This window comes from Genypterus blacodes, unplaced genomic scaffold (genome assembly GCF_046128005.1).
Source record: "Genypterus blacodes isolate CSIRO-AG114 ecotype Tasmania unplaced genomic scaffold, CSIRO-AGI_Gbla_v1 ptg000063l_1, whole genome shotgun sequence".
In the NCBI taxonomy this organism is placed as follows: Eukaryota; Metazoa; Chordata; class Actinopteri; order Ophidiiformes; family Ophidiidae; genus Genypterus; species Genypterus blacodes.
The window spans coordinates 181,624-202,937 of record NW_027466875.1 but is presented as its reverse complement, the minus strand read 5'-3'; the positions used below and the strand labels follow the sequence as shown (position 1 = coordinate 202,937).

At 42.3% G+C, this 21,314-nt stretch overlaps 2 protein-coding genes across 5 annotated transcripts; both read left to right on the top strand.

The window, feature by feature from the left end:
• Positions 1 to 29: 29 nt before the first annotated feature.
• LOC143003845 (opioid-binding protein/cell adhesion molecule homolog) lies at positions 30 to 6,131 on the top strand. Of its 2 annotated transcripts, XM_076154598.1 has the most exons (9): positions 30 to 241; positions 1,264 to 1,305; positions 2,303 to 2,464; positions 2,898 to 3,041; positions 3,674 to 3,907; positions 4,546 to 4,617; positions 4,732 to 4,871; positions 5,282 to 5,349; positions 5,549 to 6,131. In XM_076154598.1, the coding sequence occupies exons 2-9, from the start codon at positions 1,278 to 1,280 to the stop codon at positions 5,619 to 5,621; spliced, it is 921 nt and encodes a 306-aa protein (XP_076010713.1). In that variant the 5' UTR covers positions 30 to 241; positions 1,264 to 1,277; the 3' UTR covers positions 5,622 to 6,131. The 2 variants fall into 2 exon arrangements, with proteins under 2 accessions (XP_076010713.1, XP_076010712.1); XM_076154597.1 differs by lacking the exons at positions 30 to 241; positions 1,264 to 1,305 and having other exon boundaries at positions 2,269 to 2,464.
• Positions 6,132 to 6,576: 445 nt separating this feature from the next.
• On the top strand, positions 6,577 to 21,114 carry cd4-1 (CD4-1 molecule). 3 transcript variants are annotated; one of them, XM_076154829.1, is made up of 11 exons: positions 6,577 to 6,666; positions 14,041 to 14,149; positions 16,329 to 16,394; positions 16,492 to 16,659; positions 16,743 to 16,892; positions 17,346 to 17,594; positions 18,040 to 18,420; positions 19,845 to 20,102; positions 20,229 to 20,344; positions 20,470 to 20,513; positions 20,702 to 21,114. In XM_076154829.1, exons 3-11 carry the CDS (start codon positions 16,337 to 16,339, stop codon positions 20,730 to 20,732), a joined length of 1,455 nt encoding a protein of 484 aa, XP_076010944.1. In that variant the 5' UTR covers positions 6,577 to 6,666; positions 14,041 to 14,149; positions 16,329 to 16,336; the 3' UTR covers positions 20,733 to 21,114. The 3 variants fall into 3 exon arrangements, with proteins under 3 accessions (XP_076010944.1, XP_076010945.1, XP_076010946.1); XM_076154830.1 differs by lacking the exon at positions 6,577 to 6,666 and adding an exon at positions 9,254 to 9,319; XM_076154831.1 differs by lacking the exon at positions 6,577 to 6,666 and adding an exon at positions 9,275 to 9,334.
• Positions 21,115 to 21,314: the final 200 nt, after the last annotated feature.

Genomic DNA, 21,314 nt, shown 5'->3' with positions numbered 1-21,314 from the left:
TTACAAAGTTGTTCTCAGCTTCGTGTAAAAGCGGCTGTGTTTGCAAGAAAGCGCAGGCATGAAGAGCAAAGCCACAAAGAGCTGGGGTTTGCATTGGCCTACAACTTTCCAAAGTGCACTCTTCTTCTTGCGTGTCTTCCGCCTTTGAGATTTTTGCATCCTTGCGTTTTTGTGACGGAGGCTGAGAGATTTTGGCCTTCGTTAATCTCACAAACCACGCTGCATCGGCCTCCAAATCCAGGTAAGACTTAAGAGTAAAAGACCTCGGAACACATTTAACATTACAAAATAGATGATCTTGCATCCTTTGAAACCGCTGTCGAATTGTTGTGAGAATCGAAGACGGAGCGTGGAGATGGTGGCAGCAGTTTCTTATTCTGATAAATGAATTTATTTAATCATCCTTAGCAGAATTATCTTGTATTCAATGACAGTTTGAGTTAAGAAATTGAGCCGTTAAGTAAACTGAGACCTAAATGTGATAAAGTGTAGGTTTCATTTCTGGCTTGGCCCTTAAATCTATATAATACAGGATAACCCAATTTGAGGGCTTAACGATCCTGGTGATGAATCATTCTTCATTTCATGTTTTCGTGTCCTTGACTTTAATTTACAAACACTTTTCCAATATATCAATTTTATCTGATCATCTGTCTGTTGTGGTTATCAGAGGTAACAGAGGAAAATGCTACACTTTGTGCCTTTAAGATAAACATTTGAACAGTTGATCTTGTTCTAGTGTGGTGAAATTAATTCTTAAATGTGTGAGAATGATTAAACACCATAAATCATAGGGCAAGTGTCAAAATATTTTGATGCACATTTCTCCACCTGAGTCGCCTTCTCCAGTAATAAACTGCACACACACGCACGCACACACACTAGACATCTAAGATTTGATGTTCAATAAAGTAAATTTGGTGCAGGATCACAGCAAACTATTCTAACTGGATTTTTGACCTCTAAATTGAAATCAAAAGGGTAAAAACGGTGGTTAATGGTGATTTATTTTAGGGTTAGGGTTTTATATTTATGTAGAGAAGTCTGAAATATGTTAATATGAGAAACACAGTGAGAAAGGAAGGAAGTGATGAGGCAGCTTGGTGGTTTGGGATCACATGTTTTTTAGTAAAGCAACAGAAGCGTGTGTGTGTGTTTGTGGTGTCTATCCTAACTTTAACATTCTACTGTGATAAAGATTTCTGCTTCTAATTGAATAAACATAACGTTGTGTCCATTTGTGTTTATTTTCCATCCCTATAGATCCAACTTGAACAATGAAGACTGTCATGTGGTTTGGCTTAGGTGAGTGAATATGCCCCAAAAACAAACACTGTGTATCATCTTTTTAAAATGGAGACAACCTTATAGCCTCTATCAGTGCTAACTTGTTTTGTCGAGCACCATTTCAACTTCAAGCCACCAGCTCATAGAGAAACCCTCATCCGTGAAATTGACATCAGCATTTCACAGTAGGTGCGCGCAAAGTTACGACACCCACGAAGAACAGAAGAATATAAAGTGCAGATGAGATGAGCTGTTAAAATAAAATCATTATTAATCCGTAGATGTCTACATTGTCACAGGTGCTTGGACTCCAGCTGCATAAATCTTCGACTGAACTCATTCTGTCACGCAGCGCCCAACACATAGTGTTTTTTGATTGTTGTTGTTTCAGGAGAAGTTGGGCTCTCAATCGATTTCAATTTAACTCACAGTTTGGAATAAAATGAAATAAAATAATAATAAAAATCCTTGAATGTATTTTGTATGTTCAAAGTTTACCAGGGACGAACAAATAAATATGAGTTAAATGCTAATCAAGCTTTACCTCATTAAGTTAGAGCCATTTTCTCCCGTCATGGTGCTTTCAACATCCTTTCAACTAGTGGGCGCGGCTAGAAAGCTCGAGGGGAAGGGTGTGATTGGTCAGTCAGTATCATGTGACACTGAACCGTCGTATTGCGTCATTATCAAGATGAGCTCTTTTGGTTCTGAAGTGGTTCTGAAGATCTCAAAGGGCCAAAAATGAACAATTAACTATAAAAATCTAGATCTTCATTATACAATTATTATTTCTTAATTATTTGCAACATTGATTGAATTGAATTGATTACCTTTTGATACAGAAGTACCAAGTATATGTGCCACAGTTTGGGAAGCACTGACCTAGAGCCAGTTACAACCATGAATTTATTTATTAATTTATGGAATTTTAAACAAGGAAAGTCAATTTAAACAAGAAAAAAAAGAAATCACATTAAAGTAATGAGCATGGTTGCTTGTGATCTTCTCTCCTCAGTGCTGGCTGCACTCTCTGCTGCAGGTGAAGTGATCCAAACCAGACCAGACCAGCATGCCACCATTACATGTGGAGTCGAAAGCTTCACAAAAAACCTGGAATGGAGACGTGGAATGTTTATGATGTATAACATCAATGGAAGGACTGGTGGCCATCGCAAAGGTACGAGCAAAACACTGAGCAGACTCAAGTATCAGGCTATTTAGGCATTTACCCTATACAAATACAATTTCATTTACCATTCACTTTTATTTTCTAGAATGACTTAATGATGATAGTCTAATAACCATCATAACCGCTAAGCTGAATGTTCATCCAGAAGTTTCAGACGATTGACTTAAATGCAAAAAATGGATCCTTAAATTATTATAAATTATTATAATGTACATCATCATAACACATTCATAAACCAGATCTAGATGTTATCTATGTAGTAGCTTTTATAGGTTCCAATCCTGTACTTTGACTTTGGAGGCGCCTTGTTATCACATCGAGTTCACAGATTTGACCACAAACACCAACTATGTCTCCAATTAAGCAATGCATCCTGTTACATGAAGAAGTGCTTTTGGTAACACTACATTCTCTCCATTAGGTAAAGGTGACATCATGGGAAGGATAAGTATTGGGACTGAGGGCTTGAGTCTGAGGATCTCCAGTGTGGAGGAAGGAGATGCAGGAGAGTTCACCTGCACTGTGGATGGGGCACAGCACAGACACACACTTTTGGTTGTCTCAGGTAATAATAATCACGCTCACTCTGGCTCCCGGGACCCTGCTCTCCCTGCTCTCCCTGCTCTCCCTGCTCTCCCTGCTCTCCCTGCTCTCCCTGCTCTCCCTGCTCTCCCTGCTCTCCCTGCTCTCCCTGCTCTGCCCTCACCCGATGAGTTAAATCAGATGTGAGTTGGCACCTCCCAGATCTTGATTGGCTGAACAAAACTGAACACATAGCTAATCAGGTGTGTGGGTAGAGCAGGGGGAGATGGGTAATATGCATATTTAAAAACTTAGATTAGTTTTTAATTAAATTAGATTTGCATAAGACTTGGACAAACAAGCAGTATTCAGGGATAAAAGAGGAGAAAGAGAATATGAGCGATGGGCCTGATACTATCTAGAGGTCACACCAGAGTCATTTCAGCAAAACTACAGAATAATTGATTGTTACTTTTGAATTCAAGATCTGTAAACATGTAGATACTCCAGTCTATAAAATAAAGAATGTACTATCTGTTACCGCGTCTCATGAAGGATTGTGACTTTTCTAATGACGTGGATCGAACTCTGAATTTGTATTTCAGCATGGCCATCCCCTCTGTTTGTGATTCTCACCGCGTTCTCGCTCCCGTCTGTTCTCTCTCTCTGTGTCAGTCTCGGTCAGCCCCTCCGCGGATCTCCAGCTGGAAAGTCAAGCCACACTGCAGTGTCAGGTAAGAGGGCTGAACCCTACACCTACAGTGGAGTGGGAGAGGCCAGATGGAAGCCCGGCGGGGTCAGAGCCGCTCGATCTCCAATCTGTATCCAGCTCGGATGCAGGGACGTGGATGTGCAAGTTCTCCCATGATGGAAACAAATACAAGGAACCCCTGGATGTCAGAGTTAAAGGTACGACAACAGCTAAATGAGAACATTTGAAAAGACTTATAAAGTTTATCAGATGATCCAGAGAAAGTCCAGAAATCTACTCATTGATGGAATAAGTGCTCCAACACCTTTACTAAAATTAGGCAAGTAATTAGTACAGCAATGGAAAAATAAAGTAAAATCCCTCCAGTCAAACATCCACGACATAAAATCTTAATTAGTTTTGCCATTTTGCACATAAGGTTCCCAAAGTAAACGTGCTGATTGTGAAGCAGAGATTGTTAAATTATTGATGCATTACTAATGACAATCTCAAATTGGAGATATGAGGCTTTAGGGAATGAAATGATACAAATCTTACAAAGAGGAGATAATCAAGTAGTCAACTTCTCCAGAATTTGCTTAATTGAGACGCGACATGACCTGCAGCTTGACACTGAACATCACTTAGCTTTGAACCTCTTGACACGGACATTCCAGCTCGTGTAGGACTCAAAACTCTTGTGACCTCACCTGGACCTGCAAATCACTCGAGTCGAGATTATAACTCCTCAAGAATTGTATTGAAGTACAGTAGTAGGGCAAATGTATGTCTATAGTATTTATGGATACTGGACAAACCTTTAGTACACTTTTCTTTTCTGTTTTTACATTTCTAGTGCCTGAACAAGAAACACCCACACCAGCACCAACTACACCCCAAAGCAGCATTCAGCCCAGCTGCAGAGACTGTGAGTAGTTACGCCGATGACACAAACTTAGGGAGTGTGAGTGTTTTGTTTCAGCTAAAGCTTTGATTTATGGTTCCTGCCTTCGGTCGCGGCCTACTTTCCCGGCTGGAGCAGGCATCGCTGACCTCCCGCCTGATGAGGTGAAGCCGGGGCTCAGCTGGTGGATGTGGGCTGCAGTGGGTGGAGGCTCGCTGTCCATCGTTCTGCTCACGATCACAGTCCTCGTCTTGTGCAAGAGGAAAAGAAGGAGGAGGGTAAGAAAGCGATTTCATCTCACTGTTTTGGCAGACCTTGCATGTCCCCCAGAAAACTAAACAATAACACTGTACTTCTAGTTCATTAATTATCAGTAATATAGAGGGATTTGGTGTTTCCATGGCTGGATTTTGGCAAACACGTAAGTCGTTAACACATATTGCATATGGACACTCTGGGGCAATATGAAAGGGAAGTAAAACAGCTCAGATAGCAGATGAATGAGCCATGAAAGTGTTCCATGGCTGTCTGCTCTGGACCCATGACCTCATTAATTCTAAGATTTTTGACGTGGTATCGTGACCTCACGTTTCTAAAATCTCAACTCGGGCCTTAATTAGGAGGTGGGAGGGAGGAGGAAGGGAGGGTGCATAAATGAATGATAATGTGATTTTCTTTCACCCCGCAGAGAAAATTACTGAAGGTGAAAAAAGCCGAGCAGCTCCTGAAGGCCAAAGAGTTCTGCCAGTGTAAATGGTAAAACAGGTTCTATCTCCTAAAAAACACACTTATCTGCTTTCTACTAATCTCTTTTCACTTTAGAGATGCTTTCGAACAGCTTCTATTCAGCCTCTATCAATGCCTGTTTGACCTTCATTTTCACTCTGCCCATTTACTTCATTTTTGTTGCATAATTAGCGTGGAAACTTCTCCTCTCCTTCTCTCTTTATCACAGCCCGGCAGCTGCAGCTCCGCCGCCGCAAGGACGCCGACGAGAGAAGCCATCAGCCCTGCCGCTAATGGAGTGACATGAAAAGACTGATTGAAGAAAGGAGAGACAGAGGAGGAGGAAAGGGGGAGAGAGTGAGAGAGAGAGAGAGAGAGAGAGAGAGAGAGAGAGAGAGAGAGAGAGAGAGAGAGAGAGCACTCAGGCGTGTGTTTGCGTGAATGTAAATGGAATTCTGAGTGCTGCTCATGAAAAAATCTGTCGTAATGATGTGAGCACTTTCAGCTTTTGCACCCAATACAAATATTGAACTGAAAGCCAAAGGAACAAAAGTCTGTATTTAGCATATTAACATGTGAAAGCGACACGCTGGAGTTTTTACAAAATTGATAATTACATCCGAATGATCTCACTCACGTTGTTTTAACAGCTTTGTGAAATTCAGCAACATTGCGTCTTCAGTGACTTTGAGATGTGCTTTTATTTCCTGCATGTTTTCCTCGTTTGTTTTTGCTGTTGTGAATGAAATGATGATGATGATTGAACTTGCTGATCTGTTTTTTTTTACCATTCAATAAACTATAACGACGCCCGCCTGAATTCCTGAAGTTATTGCTCCGCTCATAATGGCTCTGAACTCAACACAAATGGCTCTGTGTTAAACCGTAGCTCCATTGTTGAGTTCTGTTTCCCACAACTGGTGCAGTGAACGCAGGTGTTCTGCTCGTGCAGCACCGCGTGTGCCCAAATGCTCGATACACACCTGTTACACACACAGTAACACTCATTCAAGACCACCAACGGCTCCTTTTCACTCACACAAACCAGGGAGAAAATTATCTATGAATAAAAGAGTCTGAATTATTTTGTAACACCAGGTTGAGTTGCATAATAAGGTTTACTTCCTTCCGCTGCCACCTGTGTGTAGGTGTACGTGTGTATGCTTTTGTGTGCGTATGTAAATTCTATGTCATCCATTAGAACATACATCAAAGAGAGGATGGGATCATACGGCTGTGACTTCCTGTGTGTGTGTGTGTGTGTGTCTACAGTGCATACGAGCTCACCAAATGTCAGAGCAGAACTCATCGCAGCACAGAGCACATCATCACATCAGCACATCACACGTAAGTACTCCACACACACACACAATTTCCGTATTCTGCCCCTCACACACTGACTTAGAGGACATTTACTAGCAGAGGGACGTTCACGGGGGACAATCCGTCTGCGTCTTACAGCACAAATAGTTTATAGAAGCTCTGACCTCACTATCTGCTGCTGTCTGCACTCAGAGGCTCAGAGGGCCGAGGCTGCAGAGCTTCAGGCCGCGCCGACTTTAAAACTTTCTCGTCTCCGTTCTCAGACTGAATTGATTTTCTTCAGCCTCGGCCTCGGCCTCGTTTTGCGGCGTCTCTCTTGTTTAGACCTGCTGTGGCCTTGACAAGCTGACACAAAGATTCACAAATCCTCTGGGGAAACACGCGAAGCAGAATCCATCAGTGTTCTGGTTGAATGCGAGGTGATATTCTGTTAATGAGCACAAATGAATAAGATGATTTTCTTTGTCTGGATGTGTTTTGACTTGAGTGTGTGTCCTCATTCAGACTGAGATTTCAACATTGCACACACTCTGAATAAGAGTGTGGGTACACTCTTGCAACACTTTTGTGTGTGATTACGCTTCTGCAGGTTTTGTGGGTGTTGGTGTGTATGAGGTTTTCATTTCTGCTCATCTTACACCAAAATGTACACAAAGTTTAGTTAGTGGAGTAAAACACTGAAAACATATGTGTGACTTTAATAAAAGTAATGGTCCCTGTTTACAAAGGTACAGCAGACTTTCTATAAGATGGAACGATAACTGAAGCTTTGACGTATCCGTGTTATTGAAACGATTCTTAATCCTGTAATTTGTATTCCAAAGCCGTTAGAATCATCCCTACTGTTTGGACGTGTTCAAGAAATACGGATATTTCAAACGCAGCTCGGTGTTGTAACGCTTTGACACCGTAATCTGTAATGCGTGGCTTAAAAGTGAGAAAAAATGGCGGCTATCAACACAAAATAGTAATAACGTCTAAGTTGAAAGAAAGAGCCTTAAAAGGGAAATATGGAATGGATTTAAAAAGGGAAATAGATATTTTGTCTTTGTTTTTTTTATTGATGTTTTGGACAGTAATGGTGTCCATAAAGGGTTTTACAGCATTGAACACATCATCATAAATGTCTCATACTCATAGATTCCTTAATATCACCTTAATGTGATGGTTTAGTGTGTAAACATCTCACATCATGCAGTATATGAGCAAGGCTGCCTAAAGAATAGTGCAGAAGAAATACTCCCATATTTGTACTTGGCGTCAACGTTATATTTGAATTATGTTATGTCACATTCAGTGCGACTCAAAAAGGCTTTTCTGCTTCAATACAGGAAACAAATGAAACAGTAACATGAGCTGTATCAGAGCGTCAGTTTGATCCACAGCTGTAACGTCAGTACTATTAGACAAATTATTCTGTAAAGGTGTTTAGGAGTGTGACTCTGATGTGTAAGAACGTCAGCAGAACAGAACCAAATGCCTGATTAAGTACAACGTGTACATATAGTGCCTACACGTCCGTATGGATTTGGTACTTGATGTGCTTTAATAGAGATAGTTCATCAGTAAACACGGCCACAGGAGAAATGGGCCTCTTCAGGCTCCGTGTTCATTTACTCGCCTTTACCGCGTGTGCTGGCAAAAAAATGTGTTCTGTGTTTACGGCGGCGTATTGATTACAAGGTATTGATCGATTCTTAAATGGAGCAAATAAAGTAGACATGGCCGTGTTTGATTGATTGTCTGAGTAATCCTTAAGAGCGGCTCGATGTACAGCGGGATTACGCAAGACAGGTATAATGGACACACACACACCAGAGGAATCCAACATGAAGCAAACCTGGATTATGTCGTTACGCTGTCAGGACCGCCGACTTCAGGCCAACTCGATTACCGCAAATCATGCAATTATTACTTGTGTTTATCACTTTCTAGATAACTTTATTATACCATGCAAAACGCAAACATAACTGTCAAGAGAAACATCATATTTCAGAGCTATTTAACCGCTGTAAGTGGGGAAACGTGCATCTGTGAAATGAGGCGCTGATCCACTGAACTCTTTTATTTGGTATCATTTATAATCTTTAGGTTTGAGGAATGTGGCAAATGTCTCAGAGTCAAAGGGTTAAAGTTAAAGTCGAGTCTCTCACCACTGCAAAAAAACTGTTACATTCAGGGACACGTAGTAAATAATGCAATCTATCCTCTGTGCAGCATATTGGCCATGAGAATTACATTTATTTTGCCAAAGTTGTTGTTGTTGTTGTGTGTGTGTGTGTGTGTGTGTGTGTGTGTGTGTGTGTGTGTGTGTATTTGAAATGCTCACACAGTCGGTGCTAAACTGTTATGAAAGCATAAGACACAGCACTGTGGGAGCTTTTTTATGAAACAATAGGATTCCCTTTTCATGGCTTCATAAACATCTGCATCACTCAGTTCTCTCTCTCTGTCTCACACACACGCACACACACGCGCACACACGCACGCGCACACACACACACACACACACACACACACACACACACACACACACACACACACACACACACACACACACTTTTTCTGATTCAAAGAGAAACTGAGATTGTTCAGCTGTGAGTGTGTGTGTGTGTGTGTGTGTGTGTGTTCCTCCCTCCTCTGTTTCCACTTTTCACTCCATCAGCGCAACAACATGGTGAGCGAAATTCCGGTCAGTGAACCATCTCTCATTCAGCAGAATGGTTTGTATCTTATGAATGTAAACAGAATTGTTTTGCAGATTTATTGTGACATGTCAGACAAAACAATGGAAAAAGGACTTGAACTCTGACGTAACTTCTATTTATCAGAACTGCAAACATGAAGTGGCTCAGTTATGAGACGATTTCAGCCGCAGGAGAGGAAGTTACAACGTCCTAACAGAGCTGGAACTTTGAGGAAATAACTGCTGAGTTGTTTACTTTGTGTGTCTCCTGTAACATATCTGAACCCAAACTCTCTCTGTGGGTCTACAGTAGATGATTGATCATCTCTCAGTGATCATCTGTCAGCGTTGATGCTGCTGCTGCTGCTGCAATGTTGCCGTTCCAATAATTGGTCCCAACGATGTGATTGGCTGACAACTGATCTGATCAATGAGGAATTTAGGGTTAAAGTTTGTGTTTGTCTCACTTACTGAGCAGCGATCTGAGTCTGACTGAACGCCGGGACTTCCGCGGCAGATCTGCGAATAGACTTCCAGAAAAGTTGTGCATTTGCTTTGGTTTTTAAATTGTTGTCTGGCGACCCGTTTTAGCTCAATTGATGGTTCTCAAACTGTGTTGTGGAAAGTGTGTGTGGAGTCATTGGGGGTCGACGTAATGACAGTCAGGTTGAACAAAGTTATTGGAAAGTTTGTTTGCGGAACATCTTACCGAGTTTTATGAGCATATTGCTGTGGTGCAGGAATGAGAGAAGTTTTACAAAAGGCAACAAATCACACACACGCGGTGCAGAATCGTACCTTCTAGAGTACGACGCTTGCAGTTGGGGCCTTTGTACACTTACGGTACTGATAATATTGCGTTTTGGTGAAAATGCGAGCCTGAACAAATACAATCAAACCCCAAAATGTACACATGTGATCTTCCGAAGGCTCTAAATGTACCTGGATCCTCGGGAACAAACTGTGCTCCTCCTGTCAAATCCTTTCTTGTCGGTTTGTAGGAGGACATTTCTTTGAGAGGCCTGGGAGGTGGAACATGTAATCACGGGAGACATTCTGTCGCTTGTTGGAGCGGCTCGTTCAGCTCAAACTAATCTGGGGGAAATAATAACCACATTTATTCTGGCGCAGCAGCCATCCAGACCTTCCAAACCTCAGACACATTTTACTGTCTGGGTGACTGAGATGAGCTTAGGAACGCTATCGGATGTGTTTTTCTCCTCGACAACAATCTGGATGAATAATTTTGGTTATCCTGATTACTGTATTATATGACTGTAAGCATAGGCAGGCCATTAGAGCTCACACACGTCAAGCAAGCTGAGATTGAATAAATGCATTCCTCTGATAACTCACTGGCATAAAGAGAGAGAGAGAGGAACAACTGTAATAAATGTGATATTTTTCTGGATGTATCTCGATGTTAGTACAGATGTGTTAAAACCATTTGCCTGCTGCTGAAGAAGCAGTGAGTTTGAAGCTCCATTCCTTCTCATTAATGTGAATCCTAATCTGAATCTGGACCAAACTGCATTCAGGAGAGGAAAGAGAGCTTTCAAACTATCCCTAAACGATAAGGAGTTTGCATCAGAATGTAACCAGTCGCCTCATCTTTGCAGCAAGTTACAGCAAAATCACTTTAGAACCTTTTGACCGACGGATTTTGGATCAATCGACATTTAACCACATCACTTTCCTTTACTGTAACTGTGAGCTTCGACGGGATCATGTTCAAAATAAACTGACAACATTTGTCAAATTAATACACACATAGACACGGAGCATCAATGTTCAGATTTAACACTGACGCTGATGATGATGATGAGGATGATCTGTCTTTCCATTCTGATGATGCAGCAGCCCGCAAACATTACAGTGGCAGACCTTAACATGAGGCGTGAGTGTGTACAGATGAGGGGAGGAGGAGTGAGTGAGTGGGAGAGACAACGTTTTTCTGCGTTCGTCGACTGTTTCACAACTCGGAGGTTGAATGAAGTTTCCCTCATGATGTAACACAAACAAATGCTCTCAGAATGTCACTTTGTCTCTGATTTTCTACCTCATTTCCACTGACATTTTAATATTTAGGTTCTGAAATCTCGGAAAAAACACACACGCACACACGCACGCACACACACACACATACACACACACATTGTTGTTGTCGTTGTTGTTGTCGTTGTCTGCTTCAGTTTAGTCACACACACTCTGCTCACCTAACAGCAGAAGGCAAGCCGAGGGGAACCCTGTGTAGGAGAGAGATGAGGAAGAGTGAATCACCCTTCATCTTCCCTCTGGCCCACACTGTTTGGTCTTTTTCTCTTTCAGTAATGACACGATGTGATACACTCTCACACACACACACACTCACTCACTCACTGTGTGTGTGTGACTAATGAGGGAGTCCTCACTTTCAGGTGTTTTCCACCAGAGTCGCAACCCTGAAAAATGCGATTGTTTGTATCCGCGGAGACAGAAAACAGCTTTAAATTGGACACTGACTTGTGAGGTGTTGTTAGGTTTTGTGTCTCTTGGCGCACAGAGGGAACAGAAGCAGCTTCGACTGCTTCATGATGGCAGTACAGAGGTGAGCAGAGAAGAAGAGAAACCTCAGAGAGACACATGAGACGTGAGCGACATGTTTGTTTTGTCCTTGTTGTGGTTTGTGCCTGTAAACCACCTCAGCGTTGTGTTTGTGCTCCCCTGCGGCTCGCTGTAGCTCTCTGCCTCCAACACGGGACCAGCTGAATCAGAAATTCAACAAAAACAACAAAAATTCTACTCACACACGTCTCAAACTGCGTCAGTCTGAGGCAATATATATTTTCAATACTTTGTTCCCCCTGTTGCTGTCTGCATGAGGACTAAACTCCCTCATTTAGGAAACTTTCTGTCCTGGTTTTGAGAATCAATCACCAACTTTATAATGATTTGCATATTTTGTAGGACAGAACATTTTACTTCTCACTCCTTTTTCTCCTAGTTTCTTCAAAAGTAATGCACCGTATTGAACATATTTAGCCCTCATTACACCACATGTGATCAGTTTGCTACCTTATTGTAAATGTTAACTTACACATGAGCAGTAAACGGTGTTAGATTGAACGCATTAACCCCAAAAGTCACAGTTTTGCTTTGTCCTTTCCTTCGGATGGGTGACACACTCGCACAGTTCTACGATAATACTCCATTTTCTTTCAATAAGGGCCACACGACGCTCACAGAGGCAAAGAACAAAGCGTCCACAGATGTTTTCACTGTCGTGGTGCAGTGTATTGGGTGCAACAAGTGCGAGCAGATGTCTGGATCACACACACACACAGGTGCACAAAGCATCACGCAAAGGATGAATGAGTGATTACAGGTTTGAGTTTGATCCATTTGCTCAGGGGGGGCCGACATTTAGTTTCCTTCATATCACAAATACAAAAGTGAATTAGAATGGATCACAGTCGGCTTATTTAGAGGCAAGATGTGTTTTTTTAATGGGGACACAATCTGCTAATTCCATTCATGTGCCTGCCAGTAATCCTCATTATCAACAACAACTTCTTCATCATTCATCAGAAGCCAAAGCGTATTATCAGCATCGAGACTCTGTTGTGTGAAGCGTTTTCATATCTGGGGCCTGCACAGATGCTTTGACGAGTTTGTCGTAACGACTTGGTCTTGCGCAGATACGCCTTTGATCACACTTAGAGAAATGGAGTCCTAGTTAGTAATGAAGAAGTCAAACTTTCCACAGATACTAAATGTGAAAAATGAACCCCAGAGATTTCCCGTCTGATGAAGTCGCGCTGTCATAAAATGTCTCTCTCTTCATATTTCACTTGATAACACTGATGTGAACGGCAGATGCTGAATGTTAATGAGACGCTGACAAAGTGTGGATAAAGAAAACGCTTCATGCACCGTTGAAGCAATTTAAATTTGGGAATATTTAGTTTTTTCTTTATATTTATACGCGCGTGTGGATTTTATCTCAGTGAAATCTTTTTGCTTCGACGATATTAAACAACTTTAGCTTCCATTCATCTTAAACGTTGATGCTCGTGGTTACCAGCCCGCACGTCATGCAATATTTTGGGATTTGAAAGCCGCTAAAGTGAATTTAATAAAGAAAATGTTCAACCAGTGGATGAAACTCGATAAAGCTGTCGAAAGGGAACTTGTTGGTGTCTGGAGACGAGAATGGAACAGAACAGTGTGTTACATGAAGACTCGCTTTGGGATTTCATGAATACTAAGTGACTTATTTAACCAATTTGTGTTTCCCGTACAGCTAGAGCGTTTTATCTACGAGTTTGTTCTTACAAAAGGTTAATTAATTTACGTTTATCAGCCACTTTAGTCAGGATTGGTCTCACGGTTGGTTCGTGGTTTGAATTTTGATTCGGCAATTATGTCGAATGAAAATCACTTTGTGTTAGTAGCCAATAAGTCAAATGTAAAAGTTATTTATGTTTATCTATAGAGCAGATTTTATAGTTTCAAAAATAAAAGTTTGCAATGTTCATCATTTATTCAAAATTATGGTTTTAACAAAAGTTTCAGTACAGCAAATTCTGTGGCCTAAAGATCTCAGTCATCTATTAGCTGAAGTTAGGTCAGGTTTAAGATGTAAGTGTCTCACCTTCTTCGTCTCTGACAACCAATCAGAGGTCAGTATTCCGACGTTGTGCTTGATGTGCTTCTGTGTGCTTTTGTTCCAGACCAATCGGCGGTGAGGGAGGTGCGTCGGCTCTTAAAAGTGGAGTTTGTTGGTTAAATATTCAATCATTTCCGCCAGACTGCTGAACCACACAGGGACGCCCCGCTGTTGTGAGTATATCATATGGACGTTTTTGAGTTTGTATTCATGCATATTGATCAAAATGTACCAAGTTAAATATTACATCATAGAGCAAACATCAGCGTTTACCTCAAACCTGAGATGTTTTCAATCATACAACCTGTAGATTGATGAAAATAAGAGTTATTTGTCTTTAACTTAGCACCGCAATATTAAGCAGGACATGAAAAATTAAACTAAAATGTGATAAAAATGTTACAAGGCCGCGTCTTGTTAAATATTGTGTTTCTTCTTCATCGCTTCAAACTCAAACACACTCAAAATTCCGAAGCAGGGAACAAAGCAGCTGACCTTTAACGACCCACGTCCTCTGATACACACACAACTCACTAATAACCTCCAAACCAACTGTATTTTGCAAGATTCTACTTCAGACACCAATAAATATAATTTGAATAATGGGAAAAAGCAAACACGGCTCCGTGGCTTTGTTTCTGTGAGTAAAGTCGTTGTAACTTGGTTCTTTCTTGCTCAAACTGTGTTATTGCATTTCAGCATCAGAATCAGAACGACGTCGGCCATAATACTTCACTCTATACCTCCGACAGTTCGGTGCTTTCAGTTCCTCGTTCATGTCGCTCTTCCTCTGTCACTTCTTTGCTGTTTGACCCTCGTCTTCCCTCTTCCTCTCTCTTTGATCGACAACAACCAAAGAGATCTTTCCTCTGAAACTTTCCTCTGTATTCAGTTCAAACCACTCATCTATTTATCTTAATCTTCACCAAATCCCATCTCTTTGTTTATAACGTGTGTTCACAGGTACAACTTGTACCTGGTTGAACTTTAAGCGATAAAATGGACGCTTACAAGATTAAATTCTTCACGGCGCTACACAGCTTTTTAAAAGTATCTATTTTATGTCAGATTTCTTGGAGCTGCTCACAGGGAACTAAACACGTCGGAGTGTTTTTTGTCGTACTTGTCAAACAGACGTCGCAGATTTGGAGCGCGATGCCTGCAGGGCCAAACAGGAGCCGCCAGCAGAACTTCACTGTTGTGTCAGCGCTCAAATCCACGTGACTTGAATGAATTTGAAACATTTTGCCCGATACGGCTTCATCTTAAAGGGCCGTCGCTCTATCTCACAGCACGTTGTGTATATTCATTACCTCCTAACTGATTTTGTCTTCGGTTGGAATGAGGATATTTTTATTTTGGCAGCATTCACAACTTTCTGTACTCCGCTACAAATATTTGTCAAAACCTTCAAGAGAAAAAAAAACCTTTGTGAATATTTAAGTCTCTTCAGTTAAAATCTAAACATCATAATTAAATTAGTGCATTTGATTTAAATATCTTGTAAATTTGATCCACATTGAACACTGGCTGCACATATCAAACCATTTTATTTCACACCTCTGTCAACAAAATAGCTGAACTCTATCTTTTGAACTCAAACTTGGTGAGACTCCATCTTGTTTGATCTTTAACTCCCCTACAGAGCGCTTGGCAGATGAAACCCGCGTCTAAAACAATCTAATCTGAACCCAAACACCTCAAAGAGAAATCCAAATTCAGCCTAGATTTGTTGCTTTAACTTAACTATTATAGCAAGAATAAGAGATGTGACATCACACAATGAATAAGAGGGGAAATGGGGAGGAATAGAAAGAAAGAGAGAGAGAGAGAGAAGATCAGCCTTAAACCACAGTCTAGGTGTGCTGCTGCTGCTGCTGTGGTCTCTCTGTCTTCTCTCGTTAAGCGTGGAGAGATCCGTCTTTCGTGGAACAGAGGAGGAAGAGAGGGGGTGTGCGAGGCAGAGGAGGGGAGCATCGGGATAAGAATCTGCACCTTAACTAAATCAGGGCCCACCACAAGCCGACATCTACGCTCCGCCTGACTCGTGTGTCTCTTCTCCTCCAAAGCCCACCACAGACCGCCTACTCTCACCTCTCTGAGCCCTTTCATCTGCACAAATCTCTTTAAATCTGAGACCACCATGAATCCTCTCTGCTGTTGCCGCCGCCGCCGCCGGGTTGAAACATTTTGCATCAGAATTTGATGTAGAAAAAGCTCTCTATAGAATACAGAAAACCTGCAGAGTTTTTTGCTCAACACTTCCTCACATAGAAGACTTTGATGGTTAATACACACATGGATAAACTGTGTATGCAAATAGGTCACAAATCAATCTGGTTTTCTTTTCAGCGACCAAAATGAAGAGTTTTATCCAGTCCCTCCTCGTCTTCCTCACTGTGCTCATCTCAACAGAAGGTAGTATGCAGAAGCAGTGGACATTTCTCCATGTTAGTGTGCAGACCGCATCACCTCCCTCCACTCTCTCTCCTCTCTCTCTCTCTCTCTCTCTCAGGGGCTGAGGTGGTGGTGTACGCTCAGCTGGGAGGCAAGGTTACCTTCCAGATAATACCCTCAACTACAATTCCCATGAACAAATTGTACGTCTCCTGGCACTTTCGCTCAGTAGGCACACCTCAACTGGCCTCGCGCAATCCTCTCGGCAGCCTCTTGTACAGTCAAGGTGAACGGGGCTTTCATTAGTTTCACCAACAATCTGTGATGTGATTGAAGGCATTCCTGATCATCATTATACTGTTGCTTTAGATGCACAATGGGCTTCCAGGGTGTCCATTTTTGACAACTCGCTCACAATCAAGACCCTCAAAGAGGGGGATTTTGGGACTTTCATCTGTAGACAGTCTGGGCACAGCAAACCAGAAAGCATCGACACGTACAGATTATCCAAACTCAGCGGTAAGCATCACATCTACGTCCTGTCATTCAGCATTCCTTTTCAGCGTTTTCAGATTAAAGCGCTATTTATGTTATTTATAGGACATTCTGGACATTTTTGTATCGCAGAAATTGTAACTGAAGCTGATTTGAGGTTTGAACACGCTGTGGGATGAGACCATCTTCACTCCTTGCAACCTTCACCTCATTTTGATGTCACGGCCAAACTTTAAAATGGATTTAATTCATTTCTTCCTCCGCATGAATATAAAATGGTGCAGACTAAGGAAGAATAAATTCAATCTATTTAGCTGTAATATATCCAAATGAGGGAAAGTGTGCGGGGTGAATACTGTCAAAGCTGTGTGTGTTATTGTCCATGATTATTTGCTGCCTTCTGTTGAACATTATGACAAATAGAAATGTTTCTCATTATTTCCATCCTGTTATTTTCCCTTTTCTCATCTCCTGCAGCGAGTTTGAGTCCAGGCTCCCCTGTTCTGGCTGGAGAACGGGTGACTCTGGCCTGTATCGCAGCGACTCCTCCGGGCCACCCGAGGCCGCAGATCCACTGGCTGAATCCACAGGGAGCTCAAAGAGCGGCAAACCCCAGCGGAGAGCTCATCGTGAGGGTGTCAGGCCCAGACCAGGGAGACTGGACCTGTGTGCTGACCCAGAGCGATAAGAGGCAGAGCCAGGTCAAAGTTCATGTGGATGTACTGGGTGAGTTACTGTGTGTATGTCCATTGTGTCTATACGTGTGTGTGTATGTGTGTTTGTGTTTTTTTAAGATTACTCCTTATTTAGCTTCACTTAATTCTTAATATTAGATTATGTTTTCAATCATTTTTAAATAAAATAAATGAAGGCTGTGTAATATTGTGTGGCACATTCAAGACTGAAAATCCGGTTGAGTTAAAACACAAAATCCTGTGTGAGTGAAAAGAATCTGCCAGTGGGTCAGATTTCATATTCTGTTTCAAATTCTATCATTTTTGAGGAATCCTGTTGGTGGAGTGAAAAATGCGACTTGGATTCCTATAAACAGATTTTACCATTAATTTACTGCAGTGAGAGACAAATCCAGACATGTACAGACAAATAAGATGATCTATTTCTGCAGTGTGCCCTTGAATATAACTCAATTCTCTTCCCCCTCTTCATCTAGACCTGTCTCCAGCTCCTCCTCATCCTCTGTACACCTCCGTCTCCTCGCCTCTCTCCATCCCCTGCTCCATTCTCCCCCAAGCCTCTTGGGACCAGCTCAAAGCAAAGGGCGTCCACGGAGGCCAGTGGCGCTTCTCACCTAAAGCCGACGCCACTCTCACCTCTGGGGACTCACAGAGACTCTTCTCCCTCTCCCTGGAGGATACACACACCTGGAACACCGTCCAAGACAGAGGCCTGCGGGCGTCGGACCCCAGCAAAAACATTCTGTCTTTGCACAGAGACCAGGCGGCAGGGACGGACAGAGGACAGTACAACTGCAGCCTGGAGTTCCCAAACGATGTGGAGCTGAAGAGGACTGTGGACGTGGAGGTGCTGGAAAGTAAGTCAACGTTTAATATTGTCAAGAAACAAATCCTTCAAATGCAAATTCATCCTAATTTATCTTATTCATGTCCAATTTCTTTACTGTATTTGCATCAAAGCAGAGATGATAGTTTGCTTTACCTCCTCCTGAGTGGATGTGGACGCGGCGTCCCAGGTGTGATCTGTCTCACACACTTGTTTAGCTCCACTTGTTTGGTTTTAATATCGCATAATGAGATTCTCCCCTGCCAAAGAAAATGCAGCAACACAACACATTTTAATTGGACTCTGTGTTTTCAGTGTTTATGATGTACGACTGAGATCATACTTTTTTAATCTTGACATTTATTTAACCAGTTAAGCGAATGCAGTAACTATAGATGCAGCTGGGATGTGTGGGTGCTTTGAAAGAATATTGCTTTTGGACCCACATGTTTGTTATTCTTCATCTGTGTGTCCATATTAGCAATTTGTCGTCCCTGAAGGCCGTCGATCTGCTATCAAATATGCGAAGCGCTACCATACTTAATGTGACAGTTTGTTTAATGGTGTAAACAGACTGGAATGTTCGTATAATTTGTTGGCGTAATTTCATACATCAACTACATTTATTTCAGCCCAGTGATTATAACGTAAATGTGCCAGAGCCTAATGTGAGTTGTACAAATGGACCTAGCTGTCATTTTAAGGGGATGAAGAGAGAAAGCAGACAACAGTACAAAGGGGATCAAGACGCTGGGAGGGTTTGGAAACGGTGAGGGGAAAGCTGAGGGTCACGCAGGGTCGGCGGGGTCAGAAAAGCTGAGGCAGGGACGGGCAGCACAGGATCAAGAAGGCAAGACGTGAAAATACAAGAAGATGGAAACTGGAACAGTATGATGAATATACACTCATATATACACACACACACAAAAGCTGGAAACAACAGGCAAAATCAAGACGACAATAGAGAATCTGAGCAAACAAGAAGCTGGGACAGAAGGTCGCTCAGCTGTGTGAGGAGACAGCAAGCAGACAGACGCAATACAATAAACTAAAGCCAGACAAGCGGAATATAGAGGATATAAGATTCCGTCCATGAGGAGGATACATGCAGCAAAGCTTTCACACTGAAGCGGTTTTATTATTGTTTTGTTATTGTATAAGAGAGGAGCGAGATCACCTGATGTGACCCCTCACAGTGTGAACGTTGCTTCCAGGGAAATGAAGGCAATGGACCTTCATGGCTGTGGACTTTATGACACGTCACATCAGGAGAGGCACAGGTTCAGCTCATAAATCCAACCACAGCTGTATTAAGTTTAATTGCATTAAATAATTACACCTGTGCTTCTCCTGCTATTAAATGTCAAAATACTACAATGAAATAAACTCAACTGGTGTTTATTGCCCTCATAACTCTTCCCTCCTTCCCTCCTTCCCTCCTTCCTCTCCCTCCAGTCCTTTCCTCCCCGGGCACACAGCTGATATTCGGCCAGCAGCTCAACCTGACCTGCAGCCTGGGTCACGCTCTGACCTCTGACCTGGAGGTGAGATGGTTCCCACCTGGGCGTTTGACCCTGCCGTCTCTTGGACACGCCCCTGGCTCCGCCCACCTCACCGTCCCGGAAGTGGGCGTAGGACACAACGGGACGTGGAGATGCGAGCTGTGGCAGAGCGAGAAGCGGCTGACGTCCGCCACCATCGTGCTGCGCATCGGTGAGAGCAGGAAGTGGGAGGGGGGGGGCAGGAAATGTGACACGGGCACGACCTTGTGGCCGCCGAGTTTCATGGCAGGAAGTTGAGATACTTTATCTCTGTTTCATCACTCTCTTGTCGTTACAGAGGCCAAACTGAGCGTGTGGATGCTGGTGACCATATGTGGCGCCTCAGTCATCTTCATCCTCCTCCTCGTCCTCACTGTCATCTTTATCCGACGACACAGACAAAAGAAGACACAGGCAAACATTCTCCTCTCACTTCCCAGATGGCACTGAATTATTAGTTTTCCTATCACATTTATTAAAGTTTATCTATATTTATTCTCTCTCTCTCTCTCTCTCTCTCTCTCTCTGTCTGACATCAGCGGAGGGTGAGGCAGCCCAGGCATCGATTCTGCCAATGCAAACAGTAAGTCTCATACACACTCACACACACACACACACACGTCTCATACTGTATGCAAATAGGGCGTTACACGTGTGACACTATCTCTCCTTTTCTTGACTGAATCTCTCGCCCTTTCTCTCTCTCTCTCTCTCGTACCTCTATCACTCTTTCCGTTCACTCAAACAGAAACCTGTGATTCTCTGTTTCAGCCCCAAGCCAAAAGGATTCTACAGAACCTGATCTCTCCGCACACACACACACAGACATTTTCGAGCATCGACATCGAAACCTATTCAATTTCTCTGCAGACCAAGACGTGTTTTTTTTTCTCCCTGTCATATCCACTCGACTGTGTACCTCTGTTAGCTGTCAGCTGAGGGGCAGAGGAGGGATGAAATGTCATGAGATTGTATTACAGTCAAACTCCATCTTATTGTGTATAACCATTGCTAACTTTCTGTCCTTCACACTGGTTGTACACTTCTCTTTCTCTTTGTATATTCCTGTATAATACTCTGTGCTTCACTCACTCCTCTATAAATATTCATGTATATATTAACTATAAAATATTGATACTGTATGACACGTAGTGGTGCTTCATCAAAATAAATCTAAAACTGAATACCACTGGGAAAAGACTGTTGTTTCAATCTCACACACACACACACACACTGACATGAAAATAGGATTAAAATACGAGCCCAGCGAGACTTCCAGTCGAATATCTGATTGAAATGAATGTTTGTGCTGAGGAATTCTGGCTCGGTTGGTGGATAATATTAATATGATGATGATGTAATTCTGTCTTATATCGTCCATCCA